Genomic DNA, 22,050 nt, shown 5'->3' on the forward strand with positions numbered 1-22,050 from the left:
GAAATTGTGATTTTGATACTAAATAAAAGGAATTGAAGGATTGGGAGTGGGGGAGCAAGATGGACAGCTGAGGTTGTGGACCCCTGACAGGGTACAAGAGGGGGAGGGAAGGAGACGGGAAGGGGAAGAGGGGAAGGATGAGTGGGGAGGGGAATGGGAAGGAGAAAGTGTGATGGGATATGGTGGCTGTGCCTCAGAAGAGGAATTTAAAAGGTTAGCATAGAACGTTAGCCAGAACAATGGATAACCAAGAGGAAAGAATTATACCTGTGATAAAATTTCCATTTAGTTTAATACAGAGTACTGAAATTTAAACAGAACCATATTTAATACTCACTTGAACTTCCAATTATAAATGGAAATATAAAGAACTTAATCAGAAAAAGAAAAGGCCTCTGCTTACCATATGAAAAAGTGAATTTCTGCATTAGTGTGGCTCCAAGCACATCCACTGTCAACAAACATGTTGAGGATCTAATGAACTTAGAGCACTATTAGCTGTTTCCAACAGTGGCATCAAGGAAAATGTGTGTCATTATCTTTCCTGATCGCTTCCAAACACTAATATTCTATGAAACTCTCTGTGCATTATTAGACTTATCTAAAAAATGTGTAAGCTTTTCTTAATGCAATCTATTAAGGTAACAAAGACTTAAATACTTAAAATGTCAAACACTACTTTGTCTTTACTTCCTTTGAAGCTTTAATAGCTATACTATAAAGTTGTTTTGCCACGTTTTGTCAGTGGGTGGATTCATAACTGTTTTCAGAGGCTTTGGATGTACCCTGTTCCCCCATGCCTCTCTGTCTTTCCAGTTTGGAACACCCCCCCCACCCCTTTTTAAAAAGGCATAGAAGACCATTCCTGGTATGTTCTATTATTGTACAAAAAAGAGCAGAACTTAAGACAGGGAGGCATGTTAGAAATCCTACCAGAGAAACAGCACCAGGTTTGAGCAGAGTTCAAGACTAGATTTGAGCATCTGCATTGGGAAGGAAATCTGCTTCCTGCTTTGTGTGGATCTCTGCTTTCTTGGCCAAATGCACTGGTGGCAAGGGTATGGTGGATGGGGTGCATACTGCTAGGAGTTCCTTTAGACTCTGGCATATGATTCCTGGTTTTTATCATCTCTTAGAGCATGAGGTCCTGGGTATTCATAATCTTAGCTGCTGATGAGTTATAAGACTTTTTTTGTTTATTTTGAGAGAGACAGAGAGAGAAGGGGGAGGTGCAGAGAGAGTGGGAGAGAGTGGGAGGGTGTGAGAATTCCAAGCAGGCTCTGCACTGTCAGCACAGAGCCCCATCCCACGAACCATAAGATCATGACCTGAGCTGAAAGAAAGAGCCAAATGCTCAACTGCCTGAGCCACCCAGGCACCCCAAGTTATGAGACTTATTTTATTAGAGACAAGGGTAGCATAATACACATTGATGTGCTATGCCTGCCTCTTGTTTCAGTTTGATCTTGAGCAAATTGCCTCCTATTGGCTTGTATGGCTGCCAGTGCCTCAGTTGGAAGAGGAGGTTACAGGGGAGAGTGGAATCACACTGAATCAAGACTGGGGTTCCAACCCTGGCCTCATGACTCTAAAGAAGAAAAAGATGTGTACTGGAAAACCCATGGGCATAAGAATCAGAAGGTGGCTCTAAATTTATATCCCTCTCCAACAGCTGCTTGCTGTGACTTTAAACACATTACTTAACCTCTGACTGTTATTTTGTCTTCTCTAAAATGGCAACAATAGTGCCTGTGTCACAAGGTTATTGTGGGATTTGAAAGAAATGATGTGTGTTATAATAAGCTTGAAATACAGAGGACCCTCGATAAATTACCGCCTTCGTTGATCTTCTCTGAACGTCCCACTTCTTCATTGTAGGGAAATAACTGAGTTGGCTGCCATATCTGTATTTTCTTTCAGCCCTAAATGTCTAAGATTTAAAATAATAATTTGGCCCCTCCAATACATACACCTGTTCCGATTTAGAAAATGTATCTACTATGGTAGATATGATCTGAAATGGTCAGTAAGCACTTTACTGAACACTTCCTGTGTTCCAGATACTTGTGCAAATGAGATGTAGGTATTGTTACAATACTCATTTTACAGATGTACTAGGTAAGACTTTGAGAAGTTACCCAAGAGCACACTGCTAATTGAGGAAGCCTGGTAACCTCAGCCAATAAGAGGGGGGATCTCTGGAGCTGGGCTGGACAAGCAAAGTAGTCCTAAATTAGGATGAGGGGCTGTGCTTTTGTACTGCAGCATCATCCAGTCACTGGACTCCGGTCCCATGGAAAGGGGATGTGCCAGTGGGGAGAGGTGGCTATCTTTGCCAACACTCAGAAGCTAAATGCCTGCTTCAGTCCTGAAGAGGGGGACTTGGGTGGTGCACCACAGCATCCATTCCAGGACACCATTCACCTGCCTGCACAGGCGTCCTACAGGGTTCTGACCACGAAAAGGGCAGATCCATTTGCTTTTCATTTGATTTGACCTCGGTGTCCTGATACTTTACAGAGAATGTGGTTGTCAGACATGGGACAGTTAGACGAGAGAGTCACTGAACTTATCGAGAGACATCCACCAAAAAGGGACTTCCTCAGGCTGATAGTGCCTGAGTTGATGGGTGATGGGTAAGGGAAGAGATGGCTGAGTACTTAAGGCAGAAGAACCAGTTTGAGCATAGCCCTGAGAGAAACAACGGCATCCTGTTTCCAGAAACTACTGAAGAGCAAATGCCTTCACCTAGCCCAAAGGGTGCCTTTGTGCGAATTTTTAGAAGGCCCTGTTTAAATTCGTATACTATTACACCATCTGTACACACGACTATTATTGCCTCGTACACAAGTATTTTACTGTTGGCACAGGGCAGAGACGAGGCTAGGGCTCCCGAAAAGTTGTAAGCGCATCAAGCTCTCTGCCCCAGTCTGTCCCACACCTGGATTACACCACGTACACCACGTGGGCGTTCTCAGGTCATGGCCTATGGGCTAGATTGACGCCTAAACACCCCAGGGAGCAGCCGTCTGCCAAGTCAAACCATTTGCTAAACTTTTCTGAGCTTCGTGTTTTCTCATCTGAAAATGGGGGTAAGCATAACTCTTTAGATGATCACAGGAGGTATATTGCGTTTGAAATTCTCCATCTTCCATATATAGGGGGGTTATTAAGGGACACTGGGGCTGGGGAAACAAGGAAGAAGAATGATCTGGATCCAAGGTAGAGCAGAGGGAGGCAAGGCTGTCTGTAAAGAAACCGTCAAAACAGATCTTAAAACTCATTTATACTTTTTCTTCCCAGGTTTTTGCCAAGCGACTGCTACACAAGTCACATCTTAAAGTCGCGCGGAGGGCAGCCTGGTACCCTCATCCAGGGACTGCGCGGGCGCCGGCAGCAACGCTTCAAGAACCGCGGTTGCCAAGGCAACTCCTTGCGGCGGCTCTCTGGTGGTGGTAGTGTCCGCCCCCTCACGCCGTCACGCGTCCTCGCGCTTCCCCGCCTCCAGGCGCGCTGCGGCGCTGGCTACTGGCTAGAAGCCTCGGTCTCACTATCCTCACTCCATTCGCAGAGCCAATGGCTGGGACCGCCAGGGATTTGTTCACGCGAGTCACACGAGTCCGCCTACTGCAAGGACCAATCACAGCGCGGAGAAGGAGGGTTGGGAGCCCTCGCAAGCCAATAACAGCAAAAGAAGCCGCCTCGGGCTCTTAGCTCCACCCTCGAGCCGGAAAGGCAGGTTCCGAAGGTGCAGCACCTGGTGGAGTCTGGGTGACGGTGGCCCGCAGTTCCCGCGCGGTCGTCCAGGTGAGACTGGTAGGCCAGGAAGGGGGAGCGGGCGGGCTCCGGCCAGCTGCTCCGTGGTATTGAGGGGAGCGGGGTCGGCCGTGGATGCGCGCTCGCAGGGCGCCAGCGCCCGCTGTGAGGACGGAAGGCAAGGGGAACAGGTGAAAGCCGTGTGGAATCTCAAATGATGAATTTAGGCTGGGGCATGGTTCTTGCCCTTTAAAAGTTTACAGTCATCCGAAGACGGGATATATTAGGAGATAGTTCACAGGGTGAAGGAGTGATGAAAGTTTTGCAAAAGCAGAAGCACTACTGGGGAGATAAGGTCTCTTGCGTATGTGCAGTGGAGGTAGTGGGGTTGGGAAGGGCGTCTGAGAGGAGGTCACTGAAGGATGAATAGGAGTTGGATGGCGGACGTTACCGACAAGGGAGTGTTGTGCCCGTTACACGTGAAGTGTGAGAATACAGCAGGAAGGTGGGAGATAAGAGAGGTGAAGAGTGAAGGCCTGGCAGGGCCTGTTTCGCCTCGCTCAGGGCCTTGGTTTTTATCTTTCAGGGATGCATTCCCTTGACATCTTTTTTAAAGAAGGGGGTTAACTCTGCTGTTTAGCTAGACCCTGCCGTTGTACCTTAAAGGTAGTGTTTAAGGAGGGCAAGCTAAGAGATTGGACAACGCCAGCCAATGAGGGAACTGTTTGCTGCAGTCCGGGCTCAGCCAAGGTATATGGGCCAAAGGACGGACACTGGCCGACCGTGCTCAGCCAAACTTCAGAGTTTCTCAGAGAATACACAGATAACTCTTTTTTTTTTTCTTCCTGAGAATGGAGCAGGCTCCCAATCAGGTTGCACAAGGATAAGAAAAGGGAAAAGAACTCTTTATTTCCCCTCCCCTCTCCTTAAATTTAATTCCTAGTTTTTTGGTTTTGTTCATTTGGCAAAGATGTATCCACTCTCCTTTCTTGTGTTGGGAGAGTAAACCCCTGAATTACACCAAGTCTCTAAATTGGGGGTAAGTTTGAAGGCTTGACCTAGGCAGCAGAGGAGAGACCGGGAACATTCTTTCAGAGATGGCTAAGTAGATGATGGTGCAGTTCACCAAATTAGAGGTTAAGGAAGATAGAATATTTGGGCAGGGTTACAGGGAGCAGTTGGCCGAATTTGGGGGCATGGTGAGTTTGATGGAACTCTGAACTGTGTAATTGAAGATGGCCGGTAGAGTTTTAGATAATCAGAACCTGGAGTTTAGGAGAAAGGGCTAGGGACAGAAAGACTATAGATACTATAGATAATTTATTTTTAGCAAAAATTTTTTTAATGTTTATTTTTGTTTTTTGTTTTAATTTTTTTTTTTAACGTTTATTTATTTTTGAGACAGAGAGAGACAGAGCATGAACAGGGGAGGGGCAGAGAGAGAGGGAGACACAGAATCTGAAACGGGCTCCAGGCTCTGAGCTGTCAGCACAGAGCCCGACGCGGGGCTTGAACTCACAGACCGCGAGATCATGACCTGAGCCGAAGTCGGACGCTTAACCGACTGAGCCACCTAGGCGCCCCAATGTTTATTTATTTTTGAAGGAGACAGGGGAGGGGCAGAGAGGGAGACACAGAATCCAAAGCAGGCTCCAGGCTCCAAGCTGTCAGCACAGAACCCGACGCGGGGCTCCAACCCCCCAACTGAAATCATGACCTGAGCTGAAGTCGGACACTTAACCGACTGAGCCACCCAGGCTCCCCTGTTGTGTGCTTTATTATTGATGATTACAATAGACCATAGTGGATGAGAGCATAGTCTCCCCCACTTAGTATTTTTGTAACTTGGGTTAAGAAAGTTGCTCACTCTGGGGCACCTGGGTGGCTCAGTTGGTTGAATGTCCAACTTCGGTACAGGTCATGATCTCACGGTTTGTGAGTTCGAGCCTCGCATTGGGTTCTGTGCTGACCTTTCAGAGCCTGGAGCCTGTTTCAGATTCTGTGTCTCCCTCTTTCTTTGCTCCCCGCCCCCCATGCTCTCTATGTCTCAAAAATAAATAAACATTAAAAAAAAGTTGATTACTCTTTCTAAACCTCAGTTTTTCATTTATAAGATGGAAATAATAAAATCACCTGCTTTGTGAAGGATTAAAGTCTTTAATATAGAAAGAGCATGTAGCGCTCTTAGAACACAGTTCCTGGCATATAGGAAGTGCTCAATTATTGTTAGCTACTGTGTGTCAGGTCCTAAGTTAAGTACTTCACGTGTATTATGTCTTGGACTCATTAAAACTGTTTTTCTTTTTTCAGCTTTATTGAGGTATAATTGACAGGTAAGATATTTAAGGTGTACATTGTAGTGATATGTGTATCTCTCTCTATATATATCATATATGAGATATATATATAAATGAGATATATATGATATATATATCATATATATATATAAACATACACATATATTATGAAAGGATCCCACCTTCTAGTTACTATTCTGTACATTTTGCAGATGATAAAACTGAGGTTCAGAGAGGTTCTATAACTTGCTTAACATCACACAGCTACTAAGTGAAGTTGGTTAAGCATTGTCAAATTTGGTGATGATTTCATGAAAAATGAGGATTGGAATGACTTTTATCTTGTGAGTTAGGAGACTGAAGACACCTTGGAGTGAATGGGAGCTAGATTGCAAGTGGTTGAGTGACGTGTTTGGATGCGAACAAAGCAGGGAGAGGCTTTTTGTTGATTTCTCCCTAGAGAAAAAAGAGGTTGGTTCAAAGAAGAAAAGTGGGACAGTGGCTTGGGGAAGTGGGGGATACAGGTTAGGAAGACTTTTCACAAGAAAGGAAGACTTTCTTGTGAAAGTACGAGTGTGAAGACATGAGTATGTTTTCTAAACTTGAAGGAATGGACTCAGTGAAGAGGGCAAGATGAAAAGTAAGAAAGGATAAGTGACAGACTAGTTCTTAAGGTAAGAAGGGAACAAAACACTAGTCATTCCCAGAGAGGGTGAGTGAGAAAAGAGAAATTTTGAGGTTGGAATGGCCAGGATGTAACTGTAGTTCCAGAGTATAAGCCATTTGAGAATGAGTAGGACAAAAGAACTAAGGATACAAAGTGAATTCAGAGACCTGAGCAAGTTGACTGAGCTCCCCAGTATCCTCTATGAGGCACAGTGAGAGGTCAGCATTAGGAGTGGGGCATTTTGAGCACTATTAAGAGTGCTTCTGGGGCGCCTGGGTGACTCAGTGGGTTAAGCGTCCGACTTCGGCTCAGATCATGATCTCACCGTTCGTGTTCTAGCTCCGTGTCGGGCTCTGTGCTGGCAACTCAGAGCCTGGAGCTGCTTCGGATTCTCTCTGCTCCTCCTCTCCTCACACTGTCTTTCTCTTTCTGCTTCAAAAATAAATAAACATTAAAAAAAAAAGAATGCTTCTGAGGCTTTAAACAGTTTGTCTTTAAAGTTGTCCTTCATAATTTGCACATTAGGAACAACAGGGAACATTTTAAGGAGAGTAACATTATTTGTAAGTTTTTCTTTTTTGATTTCGTGACCCATTATGCTTATTTATTATATAGGTAAAGTATATTCATGAGAAAATTATAATTGCAAAAAGGTATAAAATGGAAAGTAGAATTTTTCTCCTCCTGCCTCACCACCCCTCATCCCGTGTGTGCACATGGACAAGAGTGTGCATCTTTTCCTCTTGATCTCTTCCTCTAAAGGTCACCACTCTCAATTGTTTCCTGGATATCCTTCCATACATCGTGTGTGTGTGTGTGTGTATGTGTGTACGTGTGTGTGTACGTGTGCACGCACACAGATAAATATCTAACGTTTTCACAGAAACAAAGTGGGGGGGCTCTTGTTTATGGGTATTATTCTGCAACTTGCTGTTTCATTTAACATCTTAGACATGTATCTTAGACATCCTTCTATGAAGAACATACAGATTTTCCTTGTTCTTTTAAGTGGCTGTATAATTGCCTGTGAAAGGACTTAGGGTTTATTTAACTCCTTTCTTGTTGATGGACTTATTTATGTTGTTTTTCTTTTTTCTTTGTTTTGGCTGCTATAAGCAATGCTTCTTTCAGTCTTAGTGTCACTGTCTTTGTACCTGAGTAAGAAAATTGCTGGATCAAAGGGTGTATTTATTTTTAATTGTGACAAATATTGTGAATTTTTCCTCAGACATACTAATCCTTCCATTAGCAATGTATAATGATGCCTGTTTCCCCAAAGTGTGTTACCAATACTGGGTCCTGAGCACCATGAAACTTCAAAGATTTTTGGTTTAGGATGTATTTCTTTGAGTGGAACTGAGCTGCATATTTGTTTAGTGAACATTTGTATTATATTTATTTTTCCATGAACTCCTTGGGAATGTCTTTTGTCATTTTTCTGTTGGGTTTTTAGTCTTTCTTTAAAGCACACTTGGCAGCCTTTTGTCATGAGTGTTGGAAATATTTTTTCCAGTTTGTCATTTGATCTTTGACTTTACTTATAATTATTTATTCCCCAGTCAGAAGTATTTAATTTTTATGTAGTCTTATTTGGCAGATGTTTTCTTGTTTGTTTTGTTTTGTTTGTTTGTTTTTTGGTTTTAAGTGACACTCAAACTCCATTATTGCTAATTGAAATTACAAGTTTTTCCAAGGAGACCACACTGAAAAGTCTCTTTAAAGATAGTCTGACATCCGGATGGCCAACAGGCACATGAAAAGATGCTCAACGTCGCTCCTTATCAGGGAAATACAAATCAAAACCACACTCAGATATCACCTCACGCCAGTCACAGTGGCCAAAATGAACAAAGCAGGAGACTATAGATGCCGGAGAGGATGTGGAGAAATGGGAACCCTCTTGCACTGTTGGTGGGAATGCAAACTGGTGCAGCCACTCTGGAAAACAGTGTGGAGGTTCCTCAAAAAATTAAAAATAGACCTACCCTATGACCCAGCAGTAGCACTGCTAGGAATTTACCCAAGGGATACAGGAGTGCTGATGCATAGGGGCACTTGTACCCCAATGTTCATAGCAGCACTCTCAACAATAGCCAAATTGTGGAAAGAGCCTAAATGTCCATCAACTGATGAATGGATAAAGAAATTGTGGTTTATATACACAATGGAGTACTATGTGGCAATGAGAAAGAATGAAATATGGCCCTTTGTAGCAACGTGGATGGAACTGGAGAGTGTGATGCTAAGTGAAATAAGCCATACAGAGAAAGACAGATACCATATGTCTTCACTCTTATGTGGATCCTGAGAAACTTAACAGAAACCCATGGGGGAGGGGAAGGAAAAAAAAAAAAAAAAGAGGTTAGAGTGGGAGAGAGCCAAAGCATAAGAGACTCTTAAAAACTGAGAACAAACTGAGGGTTGATGGGGGGTGGGAGGGAGGGGAGGGTGGGTGATGGGTATTGAGGGGGGCACCTTTTGGGATGAGCACTGGGTGTTGTATGGAAACCAATTTGACAATAAATTTCATATATTGAAAAAAAATCAATAAATATAGTCTGAAATTCTTTGTCCAGTGTTCTTTTAGATCTTGCTCTTGAAACTTAACGTGTGGCTTTTAAATCAGTGTCCTCAAATGGACATGGTGAGGACATCTAGTAGTTGACTTTTTTTTTTTTTTAATCACATGTTTAGGATCTGAGAATTGGTACTTATTTACTATTTTTTGTTTTAAAAATTATCAGAAGATGAATTTTAAAAATTATTTTGCTGGAATTTCACTGTTTTATGTATTTATTTATTTGTCTATTTTTACAGAATTCTAAGGCTTTCTGCAGAGATTTGAAAAATGGCAACAAATGAAAGTATCAGCATCTTTAGTTCGGCATCCTTGGCTGTGGAGTATGTAGATTCACTGTTACCTGAGAACCCTCTACAAGAACCATTTAAAAATGCTTGGAACTATATGTTGAATAATTACACGAAATTCCAGATTGCAACATGGGGATCTTTGATAGTTCATGAGGCGCTTTATTTCTTGTTCTGTTTACCTGGATTTTTGTTTCAGTTTATACCTTACATGAAAAAGTACAAAATTCAGAAGGTGAGTGTGATGGACTTACAATGGAATGTTATCGTTGATGCGGAATGTTTTAAAAGTAAATATAACTTTGTTTTGAGAGAATCTAGATCACGGCTGTCCAATGGAAATTCAGTGAAGGAACATGCATAATTTTATATTTTCTGATAGAATACATAAAAAAGTATAAAGAAATAGGGGAATTAATTTTAGTATTATGCTTCATTTAATACAATAAATCTAAACTATTATCTTAAGTAATCAATATAAAAGTACTTAATGAGATATTTTATGTTCTTATTCTCACAATAAGACTTTGAAATCGATTGTGTATTTTACATTAATTTTAGCCCATCTCAGTTTAGACTAGCCATATTTAAAACGTTCAATAGCCACACATTTCTAGTTCTACCATATTGGACAGCACAGCCCTAGATTGTTATTGCTAATGTTTCAAGAATAATTTGTTAAATTATACTTTTCATTAGATGTCTAATTTGGGCTTTGAAATTTTAATCTCTTAAACTAGCTGGAAAGGAAAGTTATGGGGATTTGTAGATAATTTGCAATTCGCTCCTACCCCTGATGTCTCAGCTGCTAAGTGTATGTTAATATTCTAAGATCTTGATTGGGGCTATTAAACGTTTTGTTTTTTCCTTAAATAATATGGTAGTGGTTGAGCAGCATTCATGTCATCCCAAATGAGGAAGTCCTGAGGCCCCTAGTTTCTAGATACTTGTTTTAGTGCACTAAATTTCTTGAGATCCCACCGTGCATGACAAAGTGTTGAGATACACACAGTGCTGCTTTTCAGTTTTAATCACAGGGAAAATGGTGAGCTCTACCAGAGTGTCAACTAGAGTGTGACAGGGGTCCCAGCAAAGAGTCTGGACTAGCTTATTAGAGATGCTTTATCAGCACTTGGCAAACCCATGATAGTTTCTAATGCTTGCTATTTACTTGTCTAAAAAGTCATGCCAAACTAAAACTCAAGGACACGTGGTCTTGGTAGAACATTTGAGAGTGTTCCTTTGTGGAGACTAATTTGCACTTACTAAGTACCCGTCAGGTGGCAGGCGGTGTGCACATTCTCTCCCGTGGGTCTGTTTGCCCCGCTGCCTCTCCCAGTGAGTTTAAGTGCTCACGCAAAGGCCATCATTGATCCTGTCCGGGGATACTGCAGGCGATCAGGCGACTAGACTTTAAGCCAAGGGAAGAACAAAAAGATTGGAGAGGAAGGAAAAAGGGACATGCCCAAAGGGGAGTATTCTCTTACCCTAAATTAAGGACAGAAGTTCCAAAATGCTTTTTATAACAGGGCCTGCTTTGAAAAGCAGAGTTCAGTTTGGATGTCTGTCTTCATGCATGTTTGGGATGATTCTGACTAGAGTGTGTCACCTCTTGATTTGTTTGCTTATAGGGCTGAATCATGGTATGTCTGGCCAGGCCAAAGTGTCCCTGTCCTCCTTCTGCCCTCCGCACTTGACTCACTGGTCAGAGGGTGGTCACTTTTCCAGAGAGAAGAAGACCTTTTTCAGTCAATGTTTTATGAATGACCTCAAAAGGTGGCAAAAGACCGTACAAGTAATTGTCTAGTTGGTTACAGGTGGAGTTAGAAACAGAAATGGAAAGGGCGGGTATATGGCCTCATGCTGTCTTGTCTTCCTTTGAGGTTCAACACCATCAAAATCCCTGCTTTGAGCTTTTTGATACCAAAATGAACTGTGTTGGTAAATCAGTACAAGTTCTCATAAGATAAAAGGGTTTAAAAACAAGCAACAGAATCAGTACAGTTAATTACAGGTTTATGCATTTTGAAGGCAAAAGCCCTGAAACCCTTGTTTGTGGGCACAGGAAGAAGGTTGCTGGCAGTGAGGAGAGCAGTTTCAAACAGGATAGACTAGGGGATAGTCAGTGCGCGTGCTCACTAGTGAGAGGGAAATTTACAGAACATCACGTCTTCGTAGTTCTCTAGCAGTTTTCCTCAGGGACGCGTATACTAAAAACATTCGATTGTCCTAATAATGGTATTCCTTCATATTAGGATGCAGTGATATATAAAGTGTAAAATACAGTAAACTCTGATGTTCCACTAGGTAGGAGTTTTTGATTGTTCGCTATCTTTTTTTCTAATATTTATTTGTTTATTTATTTTGAGAGAGAGCTAGCAAGGGGAGGGCTAGAGAGAGGAGGGAGAGAATTCCAAGCAGATTACCCCCCCCCAGGCTCCCCCATTGTTCATTATCTACCCAGGCTCCCCCATTGTTCATTATCTTTTAAACTAATTTATGTACACTTTAACCATGTGATTTTATAGTTGACTGATTTGTGTGTTAATTTCTGCAGCTAAATTAGGGTATCACATTCAAGCTAGGATATTAAAAGTCTGTTAAATGGAATTTGTAGGGAAAATTTGCCCAAGCTAGGCTCTTTAATTTATTTTGTCCCCAGTCACAGACTGGAGGTTTGGAGTAAGGAGGTCAGATAATCTCAGAGTAGAGATAGCTAATTAATAATTATCTTGTCTAATCCCTTCATTTTATTGTTGAGGAAACAAGAGTTGTGAGCATCTCAGAGCTAGTTAGCTAGTGATGGTGGCCCTGAGATTGGAGGCTGGCTCTCTAGATTGGTTATCTATTAAATGCTTTTTCTTTTTTTTGTTAGAGAAGATAACTCAAGGAATTTTAAGAGCAACAAAAAGAATTTTAAGACTAGAACTGGAGACCTAGATTTTAGTTAGTCCTAGTTCAGGTCCCTGCCCGTGTGATCCTGGGCAAGGTAGCAGACCTCACTGGGCTTCTACTGCTGAGCAGTAGTTTCCTTGCTTGGGATATTATGGTTTAGTTAAAAAAGTTTGACTGGCAGCTGTCTGGATTTTTAAGTAAGGACATGCAAAACAAAGCAATAACTATTATATATTATCACCATCTTTTTATGAAACCAGAAGCACCTTTTCTTATCTAACTGCAGCCCTTTAAATCGAATAAATTTAGATTTTTTTATATGGCTTGCTAACCAAGTCGATATCCTGATGAGGTTTTCTGAACATTTTTACAACATTGATCTCACTTTTCTCATTTTGACTTTCATCTCTGAATGTCATCATCTGTGGGCAGTAGCTCTCCATTCTTTGGGAACCACCGGACTCATTTCTGATGTTCTTCCAGCTCAGAGAGTTATAATTCTGTCATTGGATATGACAAAAATCCACTTATTTCTGGGAATACACTTATTTCTGAGTACTGCTAAATGGCTGGAGGCATCACTTCACCTCCGTAATCCAGGTTTCCAGTGCGGTCTGTATGACAGCTGGGAGAACCTGCCTGTGATCTCAGCATAACACATGTCTTCTCTGAAATTCCTGCTGACAGAAGTGAGGGCTCTGTGGGCAGCAAAGACGGAAGAGTGATTCACGGTGTGGTGTTGTTTTTTTTTTTTTTTTTTTTTTTTTTTTTTTTTTTTTTTTCCAGTTTGTTTGTGACCTTTATTCCTGGGTTTGTTTGGGAACAGTTTCTTCACCTATTTTAACTCATTACCATAGTTGTCAAGAATTTAGAAGGGGAGGGTGCTGTGATTCCTGGCCCTTGCTTATTGCAACATAGTCACTGTAATATAAGATTAATTAAATAACGTAGAATTAAGGTCACATAGAAACATTACAGAAATAATTAGAATTCACTCTGATTTTCAGGTCAAATTACCGACACAATACTAAATACTACGATTTTTCTCCCTAGGATAAACCAGAAACATGGGAAAACCAGTGGAAATGTTTTAAAGTACTTCTCTTTAATCACTTTTGTATCCAGCTTCCTTTGATATGTGGAACTTATTATTTTACAGAGTATTTTAATATTCCTTATGATTGGGAAAGAATGCCAAGATGGTATGTAGATAAAGATTTGATTTTGATACTCAGTCATGGTTTATTATCTAGTTAAAATATCCTTAATGTTGATCTTCTTTCTTCATTTGATTAATGTTTATTCTAAACTTTAGAAGTAGATACAATGTAGAAAAGTAAACCATTAGTAGAAACTTAAAATGTTCCCATTTTTTATCTCTCTGTATTTTAATGTAATATTTTATTGGAAAGTGATTTCTTACATCAGAAGTTTTAGTAGCACCCTTTATGTGACTGTATACAGATCCATATGCTTCAACCAAGAAAAACTCTGTTACATTTTAAGTCCAAAATGAATAAAAAGAGAAGAGAGTAATTGTGAGATTTATAAAAGTTGTGTCCATATAGACACATATATATTATCTGAGCACAAGTATTTGTGTTCAAATAATATTTGTGTTCAACTGTTTGCTCCTGACATACCCAAATACAGATATACCACTATTAGGTGTACACTTTTTCTTTTCTTTGTAATATATGTTTAACGTATAAAAGCGTTGTGTATGTGTTCATTTGTATATAAAATGTTTTTGCCCCTTGCTCTTATGACCCTCTCTTTGGTGGAAAAGAAGTGATGATTTTAACTCTTAATAATCTCAGTTCAAGTCCTTCATCAGTATTATTCCTTTCCTAGAAGTTTTGGATTTTGTTTAACTCTGATTTTATACATGTGAAATTTTTTCAGTTTTTTTTTTTTGTTTTTTTTTGTTTTTAAGTGGAGCAATGTGGAGCTCAAAGTCACAACCCTGAGATCAAGAGTTACATGTTCTACCTGCTGAACCAGCCAGGCACCCCTATACATGTGCATTTTTAAAAAATGAATTAGAATTGCTACAGTGTCGATCTCTTTACCCCTTCTTCAGAGGTATTATAATACCAGCTATAATATAGTCACGTTGTACTTATCAGTTCTGAGAGTTTGCTGGTCAGTGTATCCAGTTAGGTCAGGTGGTTAGTGGGTATTTGGTTTCATGTAATTCCTCAAGCAGTGATCCCAAGGAGAAATCTAGATTGTTTAAGTAAGTTATTGTATACTCATTACAGTATTTTCATCTTAAAGGTGTCTGCTGTTGGTAAAATGCTTAGGCTGCGCAGTGATTGAAGATACCTGGCACTATTTTCTGCATAGGCTCTTACATCATAAAAGAATATATAAATATATTCATAAAGTTCATCATGAGTTTCAGGTATGTTAGAATTTTTTTTTTTTCTATTAGAGGCAAAATGTTTTTCTTCAAGCTTTTAAGAAACTGTCAGTGATGTTTGTATTGCTTTTTATTTGGCATGAACATGTTAAGACCATAATACACACACACGCACATACATACAACCAGTTCTATAAATTTTCAAGAAAAATGTTATATGAAATAGTTCAGTCACTCATCTTTGGGGCCAGAGCACTATCCTATCACAGTTGGTATGTGGCAGATTAATAGAGGCCATAGTGATGTTAAAGTCATTTAAATTGGATCCCAAAACAATGAACCTTTCATCTTTAAACTTCTGAAACAATTACTGACTTGTTTGATTAACACATTTCCACCTCATTCTGGCCTCCACAAAAACTGATTTGATCAGAACTGCTTTCATGTACCTTTGTCCAACTGGTTATGTCAATGTGTTCCACATTGATCTTGATTACATGGTCTGCTAAATCAAGTGTCCTTTTCTGGGCAGAACAAATTCAACTGCATAAACCAAAATTAGAGTTTAAGTTGTTTAATGTTTTTATCTAACACCATTAAAGGCAGTTATTAAGATTTTATTAAGGACATCTTTAGACCTTTTGATGTTTGGTCGAAACAAAAAGATGTTTGCTTTAAGTTTTCTTTATTTTTGAGAGAGAGAGAGAGAGAGAGAGAGAGCGTGCGCACGCATGAGCAAGCAGGGGAGGGTCAGAGAGAAAGGGGGAGAGAATCCCAAGCAGGTTACGCACTGTCAGCATAGAGCCCAACACGGGGCTCAAACTCATGAACCGTGAAATCATGAGCTGAAATCAAGAGTTGAACTCAACCAACTAAGCCATCCAGGCCCCCACAAAAATGTTTTTATTGAGAATTACAGTTATTGTTTATATATATCTTCAGCTAGGTATACTGTCATTACAAAAAGAAACAATATAATATTATAAAACCATATGTATAAATAAATTAGAATATATTTAATGTTATGTATTAGTCATGGTTCTCCAGAAAAACAAAATCAATAGGAGATACACACAGATTTATTTTAGGGAATTGGCTCATGTGATTGTGGGGCCTGGCAAGTCTGAAATGCGTAGGACAGACCACAGGCTGGAAATTTGAGCAGGGTTTCTGTATTTCAGTCTTGAGAATCCTTTCTTCCTTGAGAAGCCTCAGTCTTTGCTTTTAAGGTCTTCGACTGATTGGATAAAGAGCACTTGCAGTATGGAGAGTAATCTCCTTTACTCAAAGTCTCCTCGCTTAAATGTTGGTCACATCAAAAAAGTACTTTCACAACAGTATCCAGACTGGTATTTGACCAAACTGTTGGGCACTGTAGCCTAGCTAAGCTGACACATAAAATTAACAGTCACAACACATTAAGTAATTCTTACCTATTTATTTTAGGCTCCATTTGGAATGGAAGCTGAATATGCACATCCCTTGGAAACTCTGATTCTTGGAACTGGATTTTTTATTGGAATCATGCTTTTATGTGATCATGTCATTTTCCTTTGGGCATGGGTGACCATTCGTTTGATGGAAACTATTGACGTCCATAGGTGAGCTATGGTTTCTATTTAGGTATAAGGTATCAAAATATATCTTTGTTTTCATAGTCATAAGATTATCTTTTAAAAAAATTTTTTTAACGTTTACTTATTATTTGGAGACAGAGCATGAGCATGGGAGGGGCAGAGAGAGGGGGAGACACAGAATCTGAAGCAGGCTTCAGGCTCCGAGCGGTCAGCACAGAGCCCGACGTGGGGCTCGAAGTCACAAACCACGAGATTATGACCTGAGCCAAAGTCGGATGCTTAACCGACTGAGTCCCCCGGGCGCCCCGATCTTTCTAAGCAGACTAGTAAGACACATTAGTTTTGTTATTTTTATTTAAAGGAAACATGAGAACATAATCATTGGATAAACATTTTTTTTTTTTTTTTTCATTCCTGTCCCTGGCAGTTGTCATTTTTACAGTTAGAATGTAGTCATGTATTGCTTGGTCAAGTAAAATAAAATTTTGATTGATACTGCCCAACTGCCTTCCAAAAGGGTCCCTATTTACATTCCTAGGAGGAGTATATATGAGAATGCTTGCCCTCCCGCAACACCTTCCAAGCCGGATAGATACAGTCTTTTACTCTTTGTCCTTAAGAGAACTGAAGAGTTTTCAGTATTGTGATCTGCATTTCTTCAGGGACTTGAGAGGCTGTGCGTCTGTGTGTGCTCATCAGTAGATGTGTTTTGTCTTCTTTGAGTAACCCTTTTATATCGTTTGCCCATTTTTGTTAGGTTATATGTCTTGTAACCTCTTGGTTCATGTTAGCCTTGTTTGTTACATATGTTTTGTTTTTTAGAATTTTTGTTTATTTATTTTCTTTTGAGAGAGAGGGAGGGAGAGAATTCCAAGCAGGCTCCGTGGTGTCAGCACAGAGCCCAACGCGGGGCTCCATCTCATGAAGCGTGAGATCGTGATCTGAGCTGAAATCAAAAGTTGGACACTTAACTGACTGAGCCACCCAGAAGTCCCCAGTAACTCCTTTCATTTAACTTTTCCTAAAGGACACATACTTTTATGGGCATTACAAACTGGTGAGAAAGCTCCTCTAAAACAGAAAAGAAAAATAATTCTTGAAAGGCTGTGTCTAAAGATTCATTACTATAAGCCCTCTCTCTGATCCCATGATATATAAAATTAAGTTCCAAAGATCTATTAAGGTTTTTATTTTAATTTCTTGAAATGGTTTCTAGAATATGTACCATCTTTCTGTGAGGTTTTGTCTTTGTAAACATGTCGGAAATAAATGTGACTTAGGTGACATGGAATGTTACTCGAATTAGTTAACAGGCAGATGACTGTCGATGAAAATGTCAGTTATTTGAAGTGGGTTTATTTCCTTAATAATCTTTATCATTTTTATTTCAGTGGTTATGACATTCCTCTCAACCCTTTAAATCTGATCCCTTTCTATGCTGGTTCTCGGCATCATGATTTCCACCATATGAACTTCGTCGGAAATTATGCTTCAACATTTACATGGTGGGATAGAATTTTTGGAACAGACTCTCAATTTATTGCCTATAATGAAAAGATGAAGAAGGTTGGAAAAAAGACCGAGTAAATAAATATCTCATCTAAACCTTTCTGAAGATACACTTTCCTGAATTGAAGCAAGTAGCTAACATTGCTTCTGCGGAGCAGAAATAAACGTGTCTTGGCTGCCAGGTGATACAAGGAACATTAACAACCTTTAATTATCTTCCTAGTGGGAACTTTTTCTACTCTATATAAAAGTTCTGTATGTGTGGAAATAAGTAAATAGGTACTGAAGGACGATTGTCACAAGGAAGTTTCAAAGGCCATGTTGCTAACCTTACGGAAAGGTGCGAAGTAATGGAAGAAGTATTAATCTATGTCTTTCCCCCAGTAACACCATAGTCCTGAAGTGAAAATTGGTCTATAAAATCTTTTAAATCTATGGGGGCCGTTTCAAAAACTCTTAGCAGGGTGTTGGGCTCATATTGAACTTCACACATTTTTTAGAATTTGCCTAAACATCAAAGTATCATGGGTTGGACCACATCAGTTGACAGTGTGAGTGAGGCCGCCAAATCAGGAAGAGCCCGCACCAAGAACCTCCACTCTTGTCCTAAGCTGACCGGTTTGGGGTGATTCTCTTTCTTTGAGAAGTCCTTTTGGATTGCAAAATACTACTGGTGTCCATAAATGAAGGCATTTCTGAATCGTCATAAGTGGAATATTTTAGTCTAAGGGTTTTTGGGTTACTTGAATTTTTTAAAAAAATTGAGCTTTATTTCTGCTGTTTACCCTTTCATTTTTGTAGATCAAGTTTTCATTATACTTAAAACTGTATCTTGAAACATTGTGGACTGACTTGCTGTATTTGCACTTTGAACTGTTGAAATAAATGTGATTTTTTTTGTCTGATTATCTGGTTTCCGGTTTTGAGTATCAGCTGTCATTTTTTATTCTTATAAAGAAAAGTACAGAAATCGTTAAATTATTAAGTTTTGTAATAAAAGGAGTAATTCTACTTTTTTAAGTGCTTCATTTGCTGAACTTCTTTGGCAGTTTCAACATGTATTTATAAGGCTATGATTGCAGGCAATTCCATTGAGCTAATAAGATGGAGGATATTGAGACAGCTCTTTTCTCTGGTTTGAAGGTGTATGTTTTCTGTGCAGATGGAAGAATAGAACTAAACTTTTTAGAGCTGATTTAATCTCATACCTAGATTTCAACTCAAAGAGTTGATAATTCTACCAAATTGTTGTTTATAATATGGAGCCATTTTCGGGTAAGTTTCTTTTCCTTCTTTTGCAAACATAAAGAGATTCAAATAAGGATTCAGAAAGTTGAACTGAGACTATTCTGCTAGACCATGTTTTCTAATTTGTACCTAGACCATAAGACCCTTTTCATTCTTTCTATCCCTTTCCCTTCCTGTGTGGGCGTGGTTTAAAATGTTAGCTCTTAATTCTCAAACAGCGATTTGGGGGCTGTACTTAAAATTGTGCTGTTTAATTATAAGCTATCTGTAGGAAATTTTAGTCTCTACCCTCTGTTCTCTAATGTGCATGGAATGCACAGACGTTTTGACTCAGTACTTGGGAGGAGGGTGACATCTACTGTTGGAAATGGTGCTAAACACCTTGGTTCACCTCATTCATTCTTTTCATACTAGTTAACTTACTGAGCACTTAATATATACCCTGACTTCTGCCATGAGCTTTTAATGTATGATTTCATTTAAGTCTCTGAGGCAAATGCATTCTCTCCGTCTCTATATGAGGGCATTGTCTGAGAGGTTAAGTGACTCAAGATCACAGGGCCAGCCTTTTGACTTCAGAAGCCGTGCTTGTGGCTACTACGCTCACTACACTGGAGACTTGCATCTTCTATAAAAATCTCAGGGGATGGGTCTCCAAAATTTCCCTTGTCATTATGTACAGGCTTTTGAGAAGAAAGTTCTAAACCAGTAGCTACCCAGAAAGCAAGGCTCACGCAACACTTTAGTACAAATACATTTTAATATGATTTACTGGCCAGACCTCTTAAAATTCCCTGGATTAAACTATATTACACTTGACAGACAAAAATGAAACAAGAAGACTAGAGTACAAATAAAATACATAGCTCTCCTCCAGAAAATAGCAAAATATTCTGTTCCTTGGGTTATCTATTTTGGATTTTACCAAAAGTAAAGATAGTGGTAATGAAGTAATTTGAAAGCTTAAGGTTAATATTGTAGCCAAAATGAATGTTAGAGTTACATCTGTGTTGTCCCAGTGAACTAGTATCTCACTCTTCTACATAACCTGGCTAAAGACATTTAGACCTTTAAAAAAGCCTGGGTTTGCAGTGTGTCACGAGACCTCCCCTGTCCCACATCTCCCATTTCTTAGGCTCTTACGTAAAGCCTAGGGCTGTTAAATCCATGTTCAAGTCCCATATCCCCCCAGCTGGAGAAAGACCCGAAACCATTCGTGAGCAAGGGGGCAGAGGGTTGTATGTTCATCTCTGAGGATTTAACTCCCAATCCATTCTAAAAGACTAGCATCTCTGCCAATGTTCGGAAGAGTGGCACGCCATTGGTCACATGAATGGCAGGGTACTGGCAAATGCTGACATTCCTACATAAAATCACTAGAGGACCATTTGAAATGTCTTTAGAGTACTGCTGAAGTCCACATGTCAAAAGCAAGGGGATGTGGGAGGCTAAAATGCACTAACTGAAATTACCTTAAGCCTACTAGGAAAATAAGCAAAACTCCGGGGACAGATGCATGCTCGCTGTGTATGGAAAGGAAAGGGCTGGTGGCAGAGAAGAGGATCACGGGACAAGTAAACACAGGAGCTGCTTGCTCATGGACTGAAACCAGCACTGCAGGGACAGGAACAGGAGAGACAAAGCCGCAGATGCCCTCATAGCAGGTCTCATTCCTTTGCTCCAGATAAGTCATTTCACTTCCTGGAAAGCCTTTTCCCCTCCTCTTCCTCTAAACCCATTTCCTCACGTAGAAATGAGGATAATAGTAATTCATGGGAGTTTTGTGAGGATTAAGTAAGATCCTCCATGTGAAGTATGTATGTGTTGCTGTGGGCAATAAACGTTAGCTATTCGTTCTGTCAAAAACTCCGTACCTTTCCCTACTTTTAAGGACCCAGCTCAAGCCTCCCTCCACCGCCCCCTCCTTCTCACTCCTATAAGGTCTTATTCCCGCTTCAGGTGACCGCAACCTCTCCCCACTCTCCCCACGGTGGGTTCTGTAACACTCGTCTCTATCACTCCTTAGCACAGGCTACTATGTGCTGCTACCTCTTTTTAGCCAAAGTTACCTATTTTGCACTATGTACTATTGTACCTTTGCTCATGCTAATCTCTCAGCCTGAAACAGAGGCTCAGCGAGGGTTATTAATATGATCAAAGGCATGCAGGTCATGAGCGGCTAAGCTGCCTGCAGGGCAGGCTGGGATTTTCCTATTCTCTGTATTTTCCTCCATATCCTTTGCACATCTGATGTGATGGATGCCTCCTATGTTATAGGAGTTCAAGAAATGTCGATCGATTAAAAAAAGAGGAGAGCACACAACAGCACCTTAATGTAGGATTTGGCAACTGTGCTGCCATTTTAACAATCAATTGAGAAAGTCTTAAGTAAATAACAGCAAATGCTGGGGAGAGCAGAGGGCAAAGGGGAATGCCCATTGAAGTACACGCCAAAGGTGAAAGAAACTCTGCATCAGGGCTGCCTGGGTCAGTTGAAGTCTGCTGCACTTTAATGTTCTGGCAGCTTAGAGTTTGACTTCAGTAACATAGATTCTTATGGAGTATGCTGCTTGGTACGTGTAGAGGGCACGCGTGTCTGTCGAATTTGGCAAAAGATTGTGTCCACCTTATAAAGAAAATTTTAAATTTTGTTTAACCTTTTGGCAGATTTGAATGCGCCTTCTTGTAGCCCATGGAGATTCAGTGAGCTTTCTTTGCTATAAAATAATTCATCTGCTAGTAACAGAAGAAGTAGAGAGTAAGAAGCAAGAATAGGGCATTGGTTACTGCTCACGAGTAGGTGATGCACTGTTAGCATACAGAGTAGCAGTTGGAGCTACTCAGCCCTTACACTTCCTTACCAAGGGA

At 40.3% G+C, this 22,050-nt stretch overlaps 1 protein-coding gene across 2 annotated transcripts; it reads left to right on the plus strand.

Moving 5' to 3' along the window:
• The first annotated feature begins 1,325 nt into the window (after positions 1-1,325).
• MSMO1 (methylsterol monooxygenase 1) lies at positions 1,326-18,840 on the plus strand. 2 transcript variants are annotated; one of them, XM_047091806.1, is made up of 6 exons: positions 1,326-3,807; positions 9,538-9,823; positions 13,537-13,685; positions 14,764-14,890; positions 16,295-16,449; positions 17,817-18,840. In XM_047091806.1, the coding sequence occupies exons 2-6, from the start codon at positions 9,569-9,571 to the stop codon at positions 18,010-18,012; spliced, it is 882 nt and encodes a 293-aa protein (XP_046947762.1). In that variant the 5' UTR covers positions 1,326-3,807; positions 9,538-9,568; the 3' UTR covers positions 18,013-18,840. The 2 variants fall into 2 exon arrangements, with proteins under 2 accessions (XP_046947762.1, XP_046947763.1); XM_047091807.1 differs by lacking the exon at positions 1,326-3,807 and having other exon boundaries at positions 9,756-9,823; positions 13,643-13,685.
• Positions 18,841-22,050: the final 3,210 nt, after the last annotated feature.

The sequence above is a fragment of the Lynx rufus genome, unplaced genomic scaffold, assembly GCF_022079265.1.
Source record: "Lynx rufus isolate CCGP_SWC_20201006 ecotype Redwood Valley unplaced genomic scaffold, mLynRuf1.p SCAF_3, whole genome shotgun sequence".
In the NCBI taxonomy this organism is placed as follows: Eukaryota; Metazoa; Chordata; class Mammalia; order Carnivora; family Felidae; genus Lynx; species Lynx rufus.

Bases quoted from the DNA above. Each gene is read 5' to 3' on its own strand.
- MSMO1 (XM_047091806.1), top strand. From the start codon at position 9,569: ATGGCAACAAATGAAAGTATCAGCATCTTTAGTTCGGCATCCTTGGCT. The intron at 9,824-13,536 runs GTGAGTGTGATG...TTTTCTCCCTAG, and splicing joins AAAAGTACAAAATTCAGAAG to GATAAACCAGAAACATGGGA. The intron at 14,891-16,294 runs GTATGTTAGAAT...TATTTATTTTAG, and splicing joins AAGTTCATCATGAGTTTCAG to GCTCCATTTGGAATGGAAGC.